The sequence below is a fragment of the Pholcus phalangioides genome, unplaced genomic scaffold (assembly GCF_987345545.1).
Source record: "Pholcus phalangioides strain wild (caught in Gottingen) unplaced genomic scaffold, Ppha-v1.0 ptg000004l_1, whole genome shotgun sequence".
NCBI lineage: Eukaryota > Metazoa > Arthropoda > Arachnida > Araneae > Pholcidae > Pholcus > Pholcus phalangioides.
Genome location: NW_028301597.1, coordinates 50,380,038 through 50,399,474, shown reverse-complemented (window position 1 = coordinate 50,399,474; position 19,437 = coordinate 50,380,038). Strand labels below are relative to the sequence as shown.

General features: G+C 35.7%; 2 protein-coding genes across 3 annotated transcripts in view; both read right to left on the bottom strand.

The window, feature by feature from the left end:
- Positions 1 to 13,474: 13,474 nt before the first annotated feature.
- On the bottom strand, positions 13,475 to 13,984 carry LOC149087802 (uncharacterized). Its single transcript, XM_089231969.1, has one exon. It carries the CDS (start codon positions 13,982 to 13,984, stop codon positions 13,475 to 13,477), a length of 510 nt encoding a protein of 169 aa, XP_089088095.1.
- Positions 13,985 to 15,887: 1,903 nt separating this feature from the next.
- The window catches only part of LOC149087801 (uncharacterized), a 63,591-nt gene continuing 60,041 nt past the window's right edge, over positions 15,888 to 19,437 (bottom strand). Inside the window, exons 8-9 of one of the 2 annotated variants that reach the window (XM_089231718.1) lie at positions 18,743 to 18,833; positions 15,888 to 17,525 (exon numbers count right to left, since the gene is read on the bottom strand). In XM_089231718.1, coding sequence (XP_089087844.1) covers positions 17,177 to 17,525; positions 18,743 to 18,833 — 440 coding nt within the window. In that variant the 3' untranslated portion in view covers positions 15,888 to 17,176. The remainder of the gene's footprint in view (positions 17,526 to 18,742; positions 18,834 to 19,437) is intronic. The other variant, XM_089231717.1, reaches the window with a different exon arrangement.

Below are 19,437 nucleotides of genomic sequence, written 5' to 3'. Positions count from 1 at the left end.
CTATCATATTCTGCTACTTTTTATTATGAAAATTTATTTAATTTGGAAATTTCAAGTTTTTCACTTCTATTACCACGGATTTAGTGCTTTGATGTATGAATAAACACTTGAGAAAAATAATGCGCTGACTATAATTTTGAACGAAAAAAATTATTTAAATACGTATTAGATTGCGACTTGGCAAAATAGACGTATACAGTTTTCTTAATTTCTTTGACTCGACTATATTCGGGTAAAGTTGACGAAAGACTTGATTTAGTTTTTAATTTATTCCGAAGTTGAGTAATTTTGAGAATGATTTCGTCTAAATATTCCGTCTTTTATAGAGCAATTTTCCCCCCACATATTTTCACATTAAAATGTGGAAATTGCATCCACTGCGACAGTTGCATCGGCATCTGAATTGAAAGGTTTAGCCGTATAGGTGAAGACAGAAAAAAGGCACGCCACTTGAGGCATGCGATAGAGTTCAGCGGTAAAGAAAAAAAAAACGAGATTGAAAGTTGAAAGCTGCTGAAAGAAGACGCACCAGTGAGGACATACCTTATAACCGCACTGGGGGCCAGTTAAGTGCTTTAAAACTACGTCACATGTCACTCAAGTGATCTCTAAATGTGTCACGGATCGCTTAAATGTTCTGGAACTGTGTCTCGGGTCATTTAAGTGATCTGAAAATATGCCACGGGCCGCTTAAATATTCTGGAATTGTACCACGGGCCGCTTAAATGTTCTGGAATTGTACCACGGGACACTTAAGCGATCTGTAAATGTGCCGCTTAGTTCATTTTTACAAAATTAGGTTTGAAGAGGGCAGGCCGCATTAAGTAACCCCAAGGGCCATATTTGGTCCGCGGGCCAAGGAACTTTATGTGATTTATCATTAGGCTAAGAGGGTGGGTCGCAATGAATTTATTAAGGATAAATTTTGAGTTCATAGCCTTCAAATGACATTGAAATTAACAGAAATTGATTATAATAACATATAAAGGTATTTTCTTCCGAAATTTCAATTTTATATGGAGGTCTGATTTCAGATCAAATAGGAAGAAGTTATTTCGTGGGTATTCGGAAAAATTCGTGAAGTCCGAGTTCCTTATATCCTGTTCAAACTCTGCCCACAAGTAAATAATAAATCTTGCCACGACAATGCGTCCAATTGATCGTATTTACCAATATGAAATAGCGATTATGCATAGTTACCGGATTTAACGCATTTACCGACTGTAACATATTGATTTTATAATAAATATTGACTCCATTTTGATTATTATTAATTGATAATTAAACTAGAGGATATTTTATAAGTGATAGAAACAAAAACCCAAACACACACACAATTTCTTTTCCCTTGATATTAGCGTGTTGTGACTTTTGGAATATCTTGAAAAAGATAAAAAAAAAACTTTGATCTCAGGACATGTAAAGTTAGTCATTTTACTGTATTTTGAAAAATCAATTTTCCTAAAACTCCATCATTTTGGCAGTTCACCCCCTCCCCAGTGTTTGCTTTCAGAACGGATCGATAGTTTTGTGTGTGTTGTGTGTGCATAAGGCGACGGTTATGTTTCCTCGCTTTCCATGACCACCATTAATCATTAATTAATTTAATTAATATCCGAAAATCGTTATCTTTAATTAGATACCGTGTCACCGCAATGCGATCAGAATATAGATGATGATAACGGACTTTCGCGCGTTCCGGAACAAGGTTTACACTAGCCGCCGAAATCAATCTGCAATGTTTGCATGTACAAGAATCGGCGATGTTGTATACAGAGTGATTATAATTGAAGTTCTGTCTACATTTCTTTTGTCGGAAGTTTTGCTCTATCTCTCTTCGTTTTGGTATCCAATGGTTAGGTTCCAGAATTTGTCTTTGGGAAGGGGGGTCAATTTACTATAACGTTATCCGAGTTGCATAGCTGTAGCTCTTTCCGTTCTCAAATGAAGGTAAAAGGACCTTTCCTGGATATATTTCATTCATGTTTCTCTAACATTCAAATTTGCGGCTCCTTTTCACTTGTGCGATCACATAGTACATGATAGAAGTAAAAGTTTAAGATAAAAGGTTGCATTTTCGTTTATCAGAGGCATTTTTTTTTCTCTCGGCACATATTTCTTGATAGAAGCTTTTAGCAGAAAAAGCTAATGGGCGAGAAAGACATGTTTCATGTTAAACACATGTTTACTGAATTTATTTACATTTTCATTCAACACACTGAAATCTACATCTTTCGTACGTATTTTTACTCCACTGATTATTTCCGTTTAATATTTCGAGCGTTACTTTTTTTAAGAAACTTCAAATCATATCGACGCTGAAGAAAAACATTGAAAACACGTCTTTATGTAAATTAAATTTATAGATGCACTTTTTTTTTTTTTCATTCCACATTTGCGAACACGCGAACTATTTGCGTGAACAGGTAGTAGCCGTTTGTAATGGCGTGAGCTCTCTCCATCGTATTTCTCTTCCATGTATTTGTTATCGAGGCGCATGTTTGGTGAATTTTCATATTGGTAAACGAACTGAATGTTCGGCTTCATATTGTGTTTTGGGGAAAACATTCGATACCTTTTCTTATTCCCGAATTTTCTTTCGGCTTCCTCTCTCTTTTCCTTTCAACGGATGCTTTCTTATCTCGTGTGTGTATCGTATCTCAAGAAAAAGCGAAGAAAAGACCCAAAATCCAAGCGTTGCTCCGGGTAGAATTTATGCATAACTTTTCTTCCTAATTTACATATTTATCAAAAGAAACCGCATAAAACCGAACACGAATATGTGGCATAATATGAGTTATCTGAGGAAGACAAAGTTTTCCACAGCATAAAACGTCAAAACTTTAAATAAAAATTTATGAATAAGAATTTTTCTTTCCTTTTCAATTACATTATGCATTTGCTTTTCTCTCATTTTAGCTTCAAATTTAATTTATATTCCAGAAATCACATTTCAGTGTTTGCCTGATACGTGGTTAAATTCAAAAGATCGGAAATTCATGTTGAATATTTATCACTGATTTTTTTTTCAAAGATATATTCAGATTATATGTTATTATAATGTACATTTATTTATTCAAACATCTATTATACTTATTCGAATGATGAAAGATGGCAGCTCATTTAAAAATTGAAAATTTATTTTCCCAAATATATCTCTAATCTAATATTTTAATAAATTTACATTTTTGATTTTAAAGGTTAATTTATTCCATTTTTAAATATTTATTATACCATTTAAATTAAATTACAAAAATCATAAAATGAAATTGAATTGGAAGAAAATTTTTTCATTGTTTTTGATCGTTTTTTTTTAATTATTCATTATAGAAAATTTCTGAAAGTTTATTTATATTAAATTAATAAGTAAACTTGATCATATGTTTTCAAAATAACAGTGAATCTTATTAAGGAATGTTCTATGAAAAAATAATAATAAATTGAAATAATTTAATTATTCTATTCAAAAATGATATTTTTATTATATCAGAAATAGTGTTACCAATACATAAAATACCGTAATTCTTATAATAAAAATTCACTGGAACATAAAATTGTTTGTTATTCACACAATTTGAATTTTTCGAAACTATCAGACATGATTCAATTGACATCAGTAAGAAAATTAAATGTTGGTTCAGTCCCAATTTCGAAATATATATGTTACGGTAAATGTGATAAAAACAGGTTATTGCATATAATAACCGGATATTATGCATACTTACCAATTGTCTTGGTCAGTTTGACAAATTTATCACTTTTACCGGAGACTATGCATAATACCCAAACATTTCGTTCAAATACCAGTGGAATAAATTCAACAAGGTTCTGTGTATATTCTTTCCTCTCTTATCATCATCGTGAAGTTTTATTGTAACCCTATGAACCAAGGTTGTTTTTTCTCTTTTTTTCTATACTCCTGTTAGTGATTTTTCCCCCACACATAATGAATTTTTCTAAAATAAACACGTGAGTGTGAAAGAGAGCACGTGGGGGTGAGGGTGAAAACAGAAATCTCTACTGTATTCGTCTCTTATTTACTTATCTATACTGTTTGGCTTTTTTATTTGTCTTTGTTCCTATTTTACTTCATTTTTCTTCTTTTTTTTCTTCCCTTTTCCTTCCTATTTCTAACGCGCGGTTAGGTTAGGACGAGGTTACCAGATTTATCGCTGATTCGTCAAATAGAGATCATCCAAATTCGCTGCCAAGAGCTTGTACGCGAACGGGCTAAAAAAGCCCTCAGCACTACAATTATTCAAGGCAACACCAACCAGAACACGAAATAAGCACAATTCTGTCAATATAAATATATACACGTTATGGCCCCACACACACACACACTCAGGACGTACGTTCCGCATGTACCAATTCATCAGAAATTCCGTAGAGGAATGTGCTCGGGGTGCGTGTACTTTTAAGTACTGCAGGCGACGCTCGTTAATAACGACTCCACGTTATAGTCACCACTCCATTCTAACGACCGGTAGGATAAGTCCCATATATTTTCATAAAACGACTACCATATATTTTACTTTCGATATAACGACCCTCCCAATATAACGTCCGTTTCCGACGGGGACGAAGGGGGTCATTATATGGAGCGTAGACTGTATTAGTTATTCAAGGCACGACACTCTTGAATGACTTCGTCGTTCCTTTCACCATGCATATTTAGACTTACTTATACAATACAGGCTCGTATGTATCATACTAACAAACAACTTACGCTATGGCATACGACGACCATGCTTTATTCCACGTGAACATTATGAATACATAACAAGCAAATGCCTATATCTCTTCTCCTCTTTCTGAGAAAGCTTAGATCAGAAATCCTTTACACTTTGCACATTCCAAAGAAAAGCATCCCTATTTTTTTGTACGATTTCCGGGTTTTTTTCCCATCATTTTTTTTATATATATATACATATAAATGATCTTGGTTTTTCGTCTCTCTCTCTCTCTCTTGAACATTCGTTTCCTCTTCTATATCATCAACCGCGTGCGGATCTCAAAAGCACCTCCTTATTTTGCATCAATGAGTTATGTATGAGGTTTCTCATTTCCATATTCACAAAAGAAAACAAGACACGAGAAGAAGAAAAAAATACATATATAACTAAAGTAAAATGTCAAAGAAAAGATAAGAAGATGGAGAAACGAGAGGTAATCTGCACAAAGCGATCGCTTCGATGTTATCTTTGGAGAAAAAAAAGATATCTCAAGTCATATGTCATGCTTTGAATAAAATTTTTGCCTTATTTCTGTGGTTTTTTGGATTTTTTTTTATCTATTTTATTTATGTTAGCTTCTTAAAGGAGTGAGTTGTTTTTTTTCGCACCATCCGATAAGGGTTCAAAATACAAATATTTTAGCTTTGGTGGTTCTTTCGTAACCGAGAATACCATTAACCAAGACGTTTTGTTCCCGAGTCCCTTTAATACTTCAGAGGACTACTTCAAAATGATGCAATGACTATTTAAGAAGATGGAAAAAAAAAATAATGGAAAAATTACTCTTTGAAGTATATATAAAACTTAGAAGAAAAAAATTTTTATTCAATAAATTTGAAATTTCTTTAAAATTTTTTTTTTTTGAATCAAAGTATCTTTCGATTTTTTTTTTATGATTCACTCGGGGAAAAAATATGTTTCCAAAAATCTGATTTTTTTTTCTATTCACCATTTGTTCAGAAGGTTCCGAGAATTAGTGACGTTTCATTGCTTCTATCTTATTTATTCCACTTAAGTTTAACCTATTCTTAAAAAAAAAAATTCAAGATTATCTTTTTATGTTCGATTTCAATTTATTAGCTTTTTTCATTGTTACCGAACATGTACTTAAAGGGTATTTACGTTGAGGTAAATATAATAAATCCGGTAATTATGCATTGTCGCCAACCGTTTTGGTAAGTTTCATAAATTTCCCTAAATTTCGTCATGTTTACCGGCTATTATGCATAATACCAAGCGTCGTTGGTAAACGTATTAAATCGTACTAAATTTATCACATTTGCCGGTTATCACGCATAATCACCATTTCGTTTTAATAAAAATGATAAATCGGTCCGATTGCCGTAATATGATTTATTATCTAAATAACAATAATTTTTCTACATCTCCCCCAATTCAAGTCAACCCATAGGATCCTATGTAATTTTTGTATCTTCAACCACCTCCGAACAATTCCACCTCCCATTTTGGGACACCGATTTACATGATCATATTTGTGAGCCAGAGTCTGAACCGGATATAACGGACTCTGGTTTAACGAATTTTTCCAAACATCCTCAGAAAAACTCCTATATGACGAATTCTAAGAGAAATCAGCTCAAAATATAAATATTTCAGCTTTGGTGACCATAAGCCAATACGTTTTGTTCTTGATTCCTTTCAATACTTCAAAAGTCTTGAATGATGCACTGACTATTTACCAAGATGGAAAAATTACTTTTAAGTAAATATAAAGCTTAAAAAATTTTTCATTGGGTAAATCTGAAATTTATTTCAATTTCTTCTTTAAATAAATTTTGTTTTGATTTTTTTTGATTAAATAATGGAAAAAACAGATGTTTCGAAAAATCTGATTTTTGTAAATGTGTTTGTGTTTTTCAATTATTCGTTGTTTGTTCAGAAGTTTCTCAGCATTAGTGACGTTTCATTGCTTCAATCTTTTTTGTTATACTGAAGTTTAATCAATTCTCCTAAAAATTATTTTTCACGTGATTTTTTATGTTCTGATCTTATCTCCTTTGCATGCTCGATTTTGATTTATTAACTTATTTCAGAGTTGTTATCTGACGTGTACTTAAGGGGGGGGGGGGGGGTATACAGTGAAACCTCGCTACAACAATACTCGATGTAACGATAAACCCCGCTACATTAATTTTAACTACATCCCGTGTTTTCATCCTCCCAAGAGTACCTAACTAATAACATCGGTGTTTTGCTCCACATGATCATCAAAAATGTTGATGAAGCTGTTGGTGTTGTCACTTTCTCTGTAAGGCACTATAGTGCAATACGTAAAACTTCTTTACAGGGATAATGCACCTGAATGAATTTCATTAATCAACTACTTAATAACAGTTTTTGGCGATGAATTAATGCATTAAAGCATGTTTACTGAGGGTACTAACAACCCAGATTTAGAAAACATGCCAACATCAGCATAACTATGGTGGCACTTGATGACAATGTTGCCTCTCTATACAAGGATGACGTCACTCTCCTCTACTATACGAAGGTATTTAACAACTGGCAGTTGCGAAGATATATTTCGGAAAGAGAGAAAATTCAACTGCCCCTGCGGGGAATCGAACCCACGTCCTTCGTATGTTGCCTCTCGTTATAAAGCGATATTTTTTCTTGGCCCGCAGAATATCGCCATATCGGGGTTTCACTGTCTATGTTAGATATATGTATGCGATAAATCCCGTTATAACGCATAATAATCGGTTATTATGCATAGTCAATGACCATTTTGGTAAGTGTTTGATAAATTTCCCTGATTTCATCACTTTTACCGGCGATTATGCATAATATCCAAGATTCGTTGGTAAACATGATAAATCTCGGGAATACTACGAGAATCTTCTCGTACGAATGAATTACTAATGAATTACGATCTCGTACTAAATGAATTTAGTATGAGATCTTCTCGTACTAAATTCATCACATTTGCCGGTTATTATGCATAATCGTCATTTAGTGTTGGTAAATATGATAAATTGGCTCCATTACCATAATAAGGATTATTGTTTAGATGACCGTAGTTGGGAATTGAGTCTGAATCGTATATAATAGACTGGTTTAACGAATTTTTCCGAACATCCCCGATAAAACTCCTATATGACAATTTTTGAAATCGTGTCCTGATGTAACGAGCTCCTATTTAATAATATTTACAATCTTACCCCGTTATAACGCACTTTCATCGAACAAAATCTTTGATTTAACGAATTTTCAAAGGTTTTGTGAGCATAAAAACAGACAGCAATGTAACAAACTCCTATTTAACGAATTCTACAATCAAAACTCGATATAAAGAACTACTATTCAACAAATTTTACGATTGTCCTCCGATATAATGAAACTCTCATTAAACAAATTTCACGAGACGAATTACCCCGATATAACGTATCATTTCATCAAATTATTATTACTTGAGCCCGGAAGTTTAGGCACAAAAAATGGTCAAAATAAACAGGCAAATGGCACTAAAAATCCCTTTAATAGGCACTAAAAAGACAAAGAACAGAGAAAAGACATTTATTTAATGGGAAAAAGAGGAAAAGTATCTGTTTGCGATATTAAGTGTCCGAAAATTAGAAAATAAATTGAATGCTCTCACTGAGATAATAATAACTGCATTATATATTAGCTAAGTTGACTATTTATGCCAAAAAAAAGGTGTTAGTCATCCTTTAAGGTTAGGTCATAACTCTATTCAATCGAATACTTACTATTTAATTTTCTGACATGCAAAACAGTGCTAGGTGGAACGAAAGAATAACTACATGAAAAGTAAAACATTTTCATATGGAATTATTTAAAAGAAATATTTAATAATAACGCCATTTTTTCTCAATTTTTTTAAAATATCCAGCTTTGTATTCGGTTTGCATCGATTTAAAAAAAAAACATCTCTCAAATTCTAGAGATGATTTTTGCACATCTAAACAACTTGTCGTGGTTGTTTGCTGTTTGCAATGCTTTTATTTATTATGCAAAAATGTGAAACCAAGATAACGTGGGCCTCTAGTGCTACAGCCATGTCAGCTCCCACCCCTCTCTGTTGAATTTTTTACATGCCCCAGAGGCAATAGATTTGCCCCTTCCTCCCTTTCCGCATTTTTGGTTCCTACATACATAAACGCTACGAGAGAGAAATAGCATACAATTGCAATGACCACCAAATCTTTTCAGCGTTTTTTTTTTAATGGTTGTGGCTTATTAAGGCAGAAAAAGCATCGTGTTGACAGATATTTAACTATATCCGATTATTTTATAAGTGAGTAAAACTCATCAAAATAATCAGTTATTTGGAAATTATTGAGAAACTGGTTTCTCAGATTAAAAAAAAACGATAGAAAGTGAAAAAAATGCTTAATAAACTTATACGTAAAATTTGAAAATTGTATATAAACTCAAAGATAGATGGCGCTAAAATATAAGTCTAATTTACTTCGAGACGCACAAAATCGAAACTTAAACTGTCTCGAAACGGAACAAAGTTTGCCCAATTCAAAAATATTAGAAATGTATTAACCGATATTTAACTGCAACACAAATTTCTTCATAATTAAGCTTATTTATGATAAACTTAATCAAAATAATAACTTGAAACATAATTTTTTTCAAAAAAAAAAAAGAGGTAATGTATTCCTGTGACATGCATCAATTTAGAAATTAGTGTTTTAAGTGAACAGCAGAGGACGCTAGTAAAAAACATTTCTTCTCGCATGCGCATCAACACATCGTCCTTCCAATTTTTTAACCAAAAATTGCGCATATTTTTTATATATTATTAATGATTAAAAATACATAACATTTTATAAGTCCCCCCAATCACCTACAATAGCGAAATGCGACTGAGGGCAATCGGCTTATCGGCGGGAACACGGAAATTCAAACTTTTCCATTTTTGATGGCAATCGACCGAGCACCTTGATTCGTACTAAGGGTAAGATTTTAAACATAAAAATTATTTTTAAGTTCTAAAGAATAAGGCCTCTAAAATTCACGAATAAACATAAAACAGTATCGAAATAGGCATTTATGGCGAGAAATTTTCAAAAAACGCATTTTTACAAACAAAAAAAATATGTTCGAAAATATTCAAAAAAAGGCATTTATGGCATTTTGCTTCAACTTCCGGGCTCTAATCATTACGTGCAATATTTTTAGCATTTATCAAATTTACCGGTCTCCCATTTAAAAAAAGTATCTACGCAGAGAGCAGGCAGACCAACAACAAGATACTGAAAACGTGAAAACTCAAGCTTTTACCTTCTAAATATGGAAAGTAAATGGCAGCACCAGTAAGTTGTCTCCTCGAAGAACAAACAACGGTATTTCATTGTTAGAATGGCCTCCTTACGACAATAGCGAAGCCCGTTGAATTCGACTTCTCGGCAGAACTCATAAGCGATACAAAATCTGCAAAGGAACAAACTTCCATGGGCCAATTACAAACTGTACCAAGAAAGTGACAAAAACAAATGACAGCAAAGCGTTAATCTTATTTTTAACCCAAAATCGATTCTTGCGTTGGTAGCAGCAGCGTAGCGCTGTTACTGTGAGCAGAGCAGCAACTAGATGCTTGGTCAGCCGCCAAACACGTATTTTGGCTGCCCTTGTAATTATAAAGAAGGGGTAAAAATAAAGGGTAAAATTTGTGCCCTCCCCTTTCTTCCCGTTGCCGGGACCCCGAGTCGAATGGAGTCAACCACAAAAAAAAATTGCAATTATTTTGCATATTTCTTAAAAATTTTGACAGTTTTTTGTTTGAAACAATCTGTAAAATCGGAGGAAAGAGGAGGCACCCCCCCCCCGTCTTCCCTCCTTCAAGGTGTGGCCCCCAAGAAAACGCCTGCTTCGAGACCAAGAAAAAGCCACGCTAAAGCACTGGGATACGGCTTTAGGATGGCAACGAAAATGAGGACAAATCTGGTAACCAAAGTTGGATCAAATAATCCTAAAACAAACGCACCAAATTTAAACTAAATTTCATATTTACTGTAGTTGAAATTTGGCGCGTTTATTTCCCAAATAAAATTCAAACTCGTGCTGACATCTATTGAAACGTTTAGGAAACTAAATTGTTGCCATCTGTCGAGCAGAATTTTCTTAGAATAACCACATTCAGGAAATATTTAGTTCGAAACTGAAAATTTTCGAGGGCTGCTGGGCCGCAACTAAAGGAGGAAAAGATGGCATGATGAACTTGGGGCCGGACCAGAAGGGCGCAGATTTCTCTCTCAACTCTTTAACCTCTCTCTCACCATTACAGAGAAGGGAGCAGAATGCGTTCTTGATTAGTTGGTCAAGCATCTAGTCGTGGTCCTGTTCAACATCTGTTTGTGATCTGCTTATATAAGTGCAGCGGGTGCATAAGCTTTTCAGTCCGTGAGCCATATATGCGGCTAGCGGGCCAGAATAGGATAACCATGTGTCCCGTGTTTGACGCGGCGTTCCAGTAATTTTGGCGTCCCGACTTATTTATAAAATGTGTTTCGTGTTTTTTTTTTCGATTTTGAACGAAACTTGAATTTTTAGTCTTTGCGGAAATCATGTGATTAGTTCCACAACTTATAAATTGTATTATCATAATTATGACTAATTATTATAATAATTGATAGTCAATGTTCATCTCACATATTTGTAATATGAGGTTTTTTTGGTGAATTAAATTCTTGCCTATTCTTGCCTTGTGAAATAAACACTTGCAGTTGTCCTCGATGTCCAACTATTGGCTATTTTCCAGCAATTTTAGCGATGGTTGGCAACTTTATTTGTGTGTGTGTGCGTGTGTGATGTTTACTATTTTTTTTCACTTGCCTTGAACAATTTTTTGGCTATATTTGGCAACTTTAGAAACATTTGAAAATATTTTTTTGGCTGTAATTGATAACTTCACTTGACTTAGACAATTTTTAGGTGATAATTGGCGATATCCGGTATTAGTCCCGATAATTTTTTTTTTTTTTTAATGAGGGAAATATGGTCATCCGAAGCATTTGTCGTGTTGCATGTGTATTGATACCATTCCACCGGAACACCTGCCGCTGTTCCACCAGCGGTTCCGCATTTATCTTGCTAACCATAGGTTGTGCACCCCCTACAAAACACTGGTTACCCGAACACCCGGAGCAGCCCCGATTCCGATGGATTAGTGATAGTAGCTTGTCAATTTCAATCGATTTTTTGCATTTTATTTTGATCAAGCGAAAAGGAAAACGTTTTCTGATTTGTGCTGCCATCTGTTTTTACAAATATAGAACCTTTGATTACACATCTACAAAGATTGAAATGCTGTATTTATTTTTGAAAATAAACCTCCTTCCCCGGGGTAAATAATTTCCTATTGGTGTGTTGTTGTTGGTGGTTGTTTTTTTTTTTTTCAAAAGTATGGACAGTTGTTTTATTTTGAGGAAAATTTTCGTTTTTTCTTCTTTCAATAATACTTTAGTGCTGCCATCTGTGCTCCAAGTCTACAACTGATATGTATATATATAAAGCCAAAAAAAAAATTTTTTTTTTCCTCAGTCCAACTCGATTATTCACGTACTCTGTCACTTACGTTGTCGTTAACTTACCCGTGAAAATTGGTAGGCAGGCGCTTTTAACGTGGGGAAGGGGGCTAAAAAATTACTTTGCTTGGGGAATGCTTTTGAGACGCCCCTGAGCTCTGTCCATCTCAATAGCATTATGTCCCCGCCCCTCAAGAAAAGTGATTCTTTTAAGCCCCTACTTGGTTGAAAATGCCTGCCCACCAATTTACATTCTCAAAAATTTTAACCAGACTGAATTTTTCAGAGCCCCCTCTGCTCTGGAGAACCCCGTCCTAAGACTTAGTATTAACTTATGTATTAAGGGGTTCTACCACGTCCGCAACCGGCTGAGTCCATGCGTCAAGGTGACACTGCTCTGGAGAAATTAGGTATGGTCTCATATTTTCCTAATATTTAAAACTAATATAAATTTTATGGAAAATCGATAATATAGTCAGCTAAAAGTCTGTGGTCCTGTTAAAAATCAAGGCCTCATTTAAGGATGATGGGGGAGAGGGAGGTGGCACGGATTCACCGTGATGGGCCTGCGTATGTCTGTTTGTAAATCGACATACTTTCATCAATAGATAGACAGAGCTTCAAGTTGCAGTTTTTTAAAGCAGTTATATATAGAGTTTTAAAAAGTTGTTTTACACGGCCCTCAACAGTTTGCGGCCCGGTGCGATCGCACCTGCTTATGTCCGGCCCTGTCCACGAGAAGAATCACTGAACAGCCGACTTGACTCATAAAATTTTCAAGTTGTCAACGAATTTTCTCGAAAAAAAATCAATTAAATAAGCTGGAAGGGTTTCTCTCATTGATGAGGAAGGTCCTGGATAAGACAAGGAGGCCACGGGAATAAAATAAGATTCAAAGGGAACCCACGGGTGTAAAAATGTTAAGAAACACTATCTCATAAAACTTAAGCTAAAGTTTTAGGCTAAAAATAAAACAAAAACTTGTCCAGTTGTAAAGATTGTACTTTTATTGTTATCATTCTGTACAAGAAATCATTTCTGTATAATAAATAGCTTTCAACGAGAAGTCGGACGAATTTGGATGCATCGTTATGTTGAGAATAAACGCGCAGTCATATCATTCGAGGGATAGATTCTCGGTACTGGAATTCTACATAGGGTCATTCGGTGGCGGAAATATACATGATAGACACGGATATCGATTCGAAAACGATGCCATCAAACAGGTGAAGGACCGTCATCGGGAATTTTAGCGAAGCAGTCGGTGTAGAATCGCGCCATCCGATCATGTTCTCGTTTGTCCCTCAGGTACAGGGCCGCGATTTCGCCTTCCAGAGAGTCGTTGGGATTGCACTCTTCCATCAGGCAACTTATGGACAGGAGCACTTTGTTTATGGTCAGCGAAGGATTCCACTTCTGCTTGAGTATGTCCAGGCACACCCTGCCTTCTCTGTCGATGTTGCAGTGGTAGATGCTCGTCAGGAACGTCACTTTGGGAGGTTTGTAAGGGTAGTCGGTGGGTAAGTCTATCCTCACCTTGAAAACTCCTCCTTCGTAAGGAGTGCCCGGAGGACCGTGGACTTTGGCCTCCCATTCTTGCAGGTTTTCTGCGACGGGTGTTGCCGTGAAGTTGCCGTTCGGGTCCAATCGAATTTCTTCCAACTCTCTCTGGATCCTCTTGTTCGGTTTCAGCAAGCACGTGGAAGAGGAGGCAGTGATTTTCGGCATCGTGTCTTCTCCGATCTAAATTCTGGAATTCAGCCTTTCAAATGAAAAAAAAAAGTATGAAGAGAAGAATTCCGAAGAAATTGGAAGGCGTCGAAACGTTACCTAACCTGCAACAAAGACGATCATCAACTCGACGAATTTCGTGAGATATTCCAAAACAACATCCTTGCCCGTGAAATCATGGCCTTTTTAACGGCAAACGTCAACAGTTTATTTACTGCATCTATTTCACGAGGATACAGTCAACAAATTCACGAAGAAATGTTTTTTTTTGTTGCAATGCCACAGGAAAGTACGCTAAGGGTGGACTCAAATAATGCACAGACAATCACCCTGTCGTGTCAGACACGACAAACATTTTTTAGCATAAATATGTCTGCCTGCGTTTGCGTAGCCACGATACGATAGATATGAATACGCTCACTGGTTTTATGTTCAAGAATGTTTGCTATGTCTGACACGACACGGTCAGTGTCTGTAGATGTGAATCTACCCTTAGATGATTTCATTCCAGAACCACATCACATTCAACGAAGGGGACTTTTCTTGACACCGATACGCTACAAATGTGTCATGAAGCAATCATGTGCAGTGGTGAATCTGAAGACAGCAATGGGGTCGTGGTAGTTTTTTTTGTTGTTTTTTTAAAGAATTATATGCGGCATGAATCCCGAAATGAAACGGTGGGATGGAATTCCCTAATGCACTTTTCACCTTTTACCAATTCGTCTGACCAAGAAGAGAGCTATATTCTTGTAACCTTAGGCAAGATATCTTAATTATCGTAATTTGAAGCTGCATTTAGATACATAGATCAATCATGCAAAGAGTCACAGCATGGATGAAAACGTTAATTCGTTATCTTAGTTCTTGGAGGGCAATCCTCTGCGACAGGGGTCTTCAACCCAAGCCTTTTAATGTATCAAATGCACAACGTTAGTATATTGAATCTGAAAAGTATCTCAGAGAGAGAGAGTTCCTACGTAATTCGAGGGACCCTGTGCCAAAACAGATTTTGATTCTTATGATTTCATATAAACTACGTGTGTCGAAAGGCCATTCGTCGGAAGAGCAAGCGGGTCTGTGGTGCTCTGTGTTCCGAATTTCTTTTTTTCTATTCAGAATCACAGAGTGGAGGATGCCAAAATGGGTGCTCGCTTCGAAAATCAGAGCATATTTTTGTTTCTGGTGGTGGGTCCTAGTCATTCAACCTTATTGCACTATTCACAGTGGAAATTAAAATTAAAAAATAATAGCCACTAAGAGAGATATCCAATCATTTCATCACACAAAAAATTAAAAATAACACTAGAAATTACAATAACTACGTGCTCTTTTGATGTAGTTGCTCTTTTGACTATGTTTCGGCTCGCGGTTATTAGCTCATTCCGAACTCAAATTTTACTAATGATCAAATTGGGTTTTCTGATTCCCATCAGATGGCCACATTTGGCTTTCGAGCCATAATTTTAGCACGTATTCTCTAACGCAGACTTTTTCAACCCGTTGTTCGCGAACACCACAGTGCTCCCTGAAGCACTCAGAGTGCTCAATACTTGTGTTCGATTTCGTGCTCGCGAGCTCTTGATCAACGTTCCAATTAAACATGTACAAATGGCGTTATAGGGTTTAAATCATATAAATTTTATGCAGTCGTATGTCGAACTTGCCGAAAAGGGTGCTCTTCTTTTGATGATGGATACAAACAGTGCTCACGACTAGAGAAAGGTTGAAGACCCCGTGCTCTCTAGCGTCTAGCCTCATGAAGAAAATTCAATTTCTACAACTGTGTCTTTGCTGCTGATATTTTTCGCGTAGGTGCAAAAATGCGTAAAAATATATGAACATAAGAAGATAATCGTAAAGAATTATTTTACGTCACAAGTAAGAAAAAAAACAAACATCAACACAAAAAAATATCGTTTTATTTGAATAATGTTTTATGCCACAAAAAATAAATAATCGCTTTATAACAAACGTGAAATAATTACATAAATTAAAAAGCTCTTAAACAATAATCGTTTGGTCGAATAATTACACCAAAATGCATCGGTGAGAACACATTGTTCATTTGATTGGTTTTCAAATTCGAGTTTGTGACGGAGGCATAGAAAACTGTTCGCATAAGTTGGTGACGAGACGCCGTGATCCCCCAAGGCTATAGCTACTGGAAAAATCCAGGCTGGCTCATCAGCGCCATTGATGCGCAGTGCGAAGTATTATCGCTACAGCCAGTAGCTACTATTTTACCGCACGCCAACTCTGGTGTCATATACTGCCATATAGCAATTTACTACCAATGGCGTTGGGTGTGAAATTAAATCACCATCTATCGGTGGTCGCCTCAGGCTCGATAGGTAGAACTTGTTACCAATGTTCTTCAACCGGATCGAGTCCGCGGACCCAGACGGTAACCTCTATTTTAGGCACACAAGTAAGAAAAAAACAGGGTTTTTTTTTTAACCAATTCGTGTCAGTGTTTCGGTAAATGTGACAAATGCAGTTACTATACATAAGTCATTGGTTATTACGCATACTTACCAAGCATTTTAGTAAGTTTGATAAATTTCCCTAAATTCATCACTTTCGCCGGCGGTGATGGATAGCCCGATCGCCGTTGGTAAATTTAATGAGTACTAAAAAAAATTATCCCTTTTACCGGTGATTATGTATAATACCAAAGCATTGCGTCATTGGTAAATATGATAAATCGCACTGTGTGATACAATATATATGATTATTCATACATGTATTGTATCATTACATCGCGGTACTATCGTAAAATTTGTTATCATTATATTGGGGATCCGTCTGTATCCATCATACATACTAAACTCATTTGTAATATTTTTCATATTTATCAATTATACTAGGGTATTATGCATAATCACTGATAAAGGCAATAAGTTTCATGTATTTATCAAATTTACCAACAACACTTGTTTTAATATGCGTTTTCACCGGTGAAAGTGGTAAATTTATCAAACTTACCAAGACTTGTTAGGTAAGCATAATAATAACCGATTTTTCACATTTACCGTAACACCTGCATCGCTTGTATTATCGATTCAGTGTAGATTACGCCCAAAACTTCGGATCAACTTGGGATTCCGAAAATACAGCACCAATGGCGGTCAATGATCCCGCCGTTTTCAATTAAATATCGAAAGACAAAAACGGTAATTGTTTCGGTCACGTAGACCTGTAAAGAAGTATGGTGAGGTCCTTACACGACATCCTAATGTAGCACTGCTTTGAGTGAGTGACGCAACTCCCCCAGTTCCGACCGACTATGCAATGCCATGTCGGGTGATACATCTGGTCAAAGTCTTGCTTAATGCTCTCGGCTATGTGCTTCTCGGTACTGTACAACTTCAAGGCCTGGGTAGCGCTGAACATGGCCGCCCTCTGCATTTCCATGGGCATATCCGCCGCTTGAATCTTCAACTCGGAAGATTCCTCTTCGAACTGCGTCGAGCCCGTCATCGATCCGGGTCTGCTCCTTTCACCTCGACTCATGAAAGCTCCGTTTCTTTTCGATCTGTACATTGAACAACAAAAAGAATGGTTCAAATAAATATAATAGTAGCAATTTTCACTTTAAACAGCTTTACATTACGATGCGCGTAATGTACGACGGAAATCAAGCATACACTGTCTAGCCAAGGGTTTCAAAGGTCTAACCAAAGGAGCTGATGTTTCCTGAATAAGAAAACTGCTATTCACAGTGAAGTAAATTCATTTTGGGATTTTATTTTAAAACTCCCCTCCATCAAACTCAATTTGGAATTGAAATTCTCACCAGTTTTCGTTGAATCAACTTGTGTTTCCTCGTGTCGAAAAATTTTACCGCAATACGGATCCAAATATTTTTAAATATTGTCCCTTATCTGAAATGTTGATAAATTCAGTTAAATTATAAACTTCTATTGAAAGTTTTAATTAAATTTTAATCGGATTGTGTGTGTGTGTGTGTGTGTGTGTGTGTGTGTGTGTGTGTGTGTGTGTGTGTGTGTGTGTGTGTGTTCTACTTGATTAACTCAACTGAAATTTTTAACTGCGACCAACAACTGATCGATTTACCGACCCGATTAATCGATTAATCGGACCAGTCCTACTGTTTATGCATTTGAAAGACAAACTTATACATCAAATGTATCTTTAACAGATTTCAAAAGAACCGAAATGAGAAAATGAATTTTCTCGTAAACTCAAAATAGTATGCAGATGCATCATATAATAAGTACAGTAGACTCTGGACTATCCGGCCTAATGGAAGGGCAGGCCGGATAACAGAAAAGCCGGATAGGCCGGAGGTCTATAAATGCTCACGTTCTACCCCCGCTCTTCCCCCATACCATCAAAAACACCATTTTAATTCCAAAAACCACTCCTATTCATATTTTTGGATATTTGGTACGGGTCAGTACTTTATACATAAATGTATACATGATGTAAATGTTTGCTATGTGTTGTACTGTACGTTTTAAAAATTTATTACAGAAAAAGGAAGTCCAAGAATATAGATATTGTTACAAAAATATGTAAATATTTCTTATTTACCATTTATCATGTCATTTTTCGCCTGTAAATAGTCATTATCTTATGTAAAAATGAAAATTGACGCATTTCTGTGTAAATATCGCCAAATTGGCAACAAATTTAGCGAAGTTTGGTGAAAGCTCAAATGATTTTGCGACGTCATGGCGCAAATAGACTAGGCCGGATAGTCGAGATTCTACTGTAATGAGATCTTACCGAGGAGCAGTGAACGATTTAGGTCCGTAATCGTCCAAGATTTTCAATCTTTCGATCCTCGAAGACGCTTCGGAATCTCCTGTGGCGTTTCCTGTACATATCGAAAGAAAAATTTAAATTTATTTGTACACTGCACATACAATTAGAAGCATTTATAGCTATCAAGTTAGAAGTATGAACTGCTTATAATATCCATAAGTAGCTATCAGTATATGAGGAGGTTAAAGTGAAAATGGTGTAAATTACATTCTCTACAATTCTGATTCTAGTCCAGAAATTCAATCTAGAAGTGATAAACTGTTGAAAGAAAAATTAACCAAGTCTCAGCTTCAATAGTTCGCCTCTAGATTATGAAATCATAATACTTTTGACATGGGAAACCTATGACAACAATATTCTGGAGAAGCCTTCTTCTCAAAACGAGGATTAATCGACTTACGCCATTCTGACTTTATATATAACCCTGTTAACAACCTCATATAATCTTAACCTCATATTATGACGAATGGACAACGATTTTTTTTCCTGCTTTTCGGGTATTTTTCTTTGAATAAGATGCTTATACAAATAATACGAGAAGCTTATTTTCTAAAGGCAACATTTCCTTTGTTGCTAAATTTACAATGAAAGTAAAAAACATATTCCTCCGGAATACGTTTGCTTTAAAAAAAGTAGAAAATAGCCCAACAGGTAAC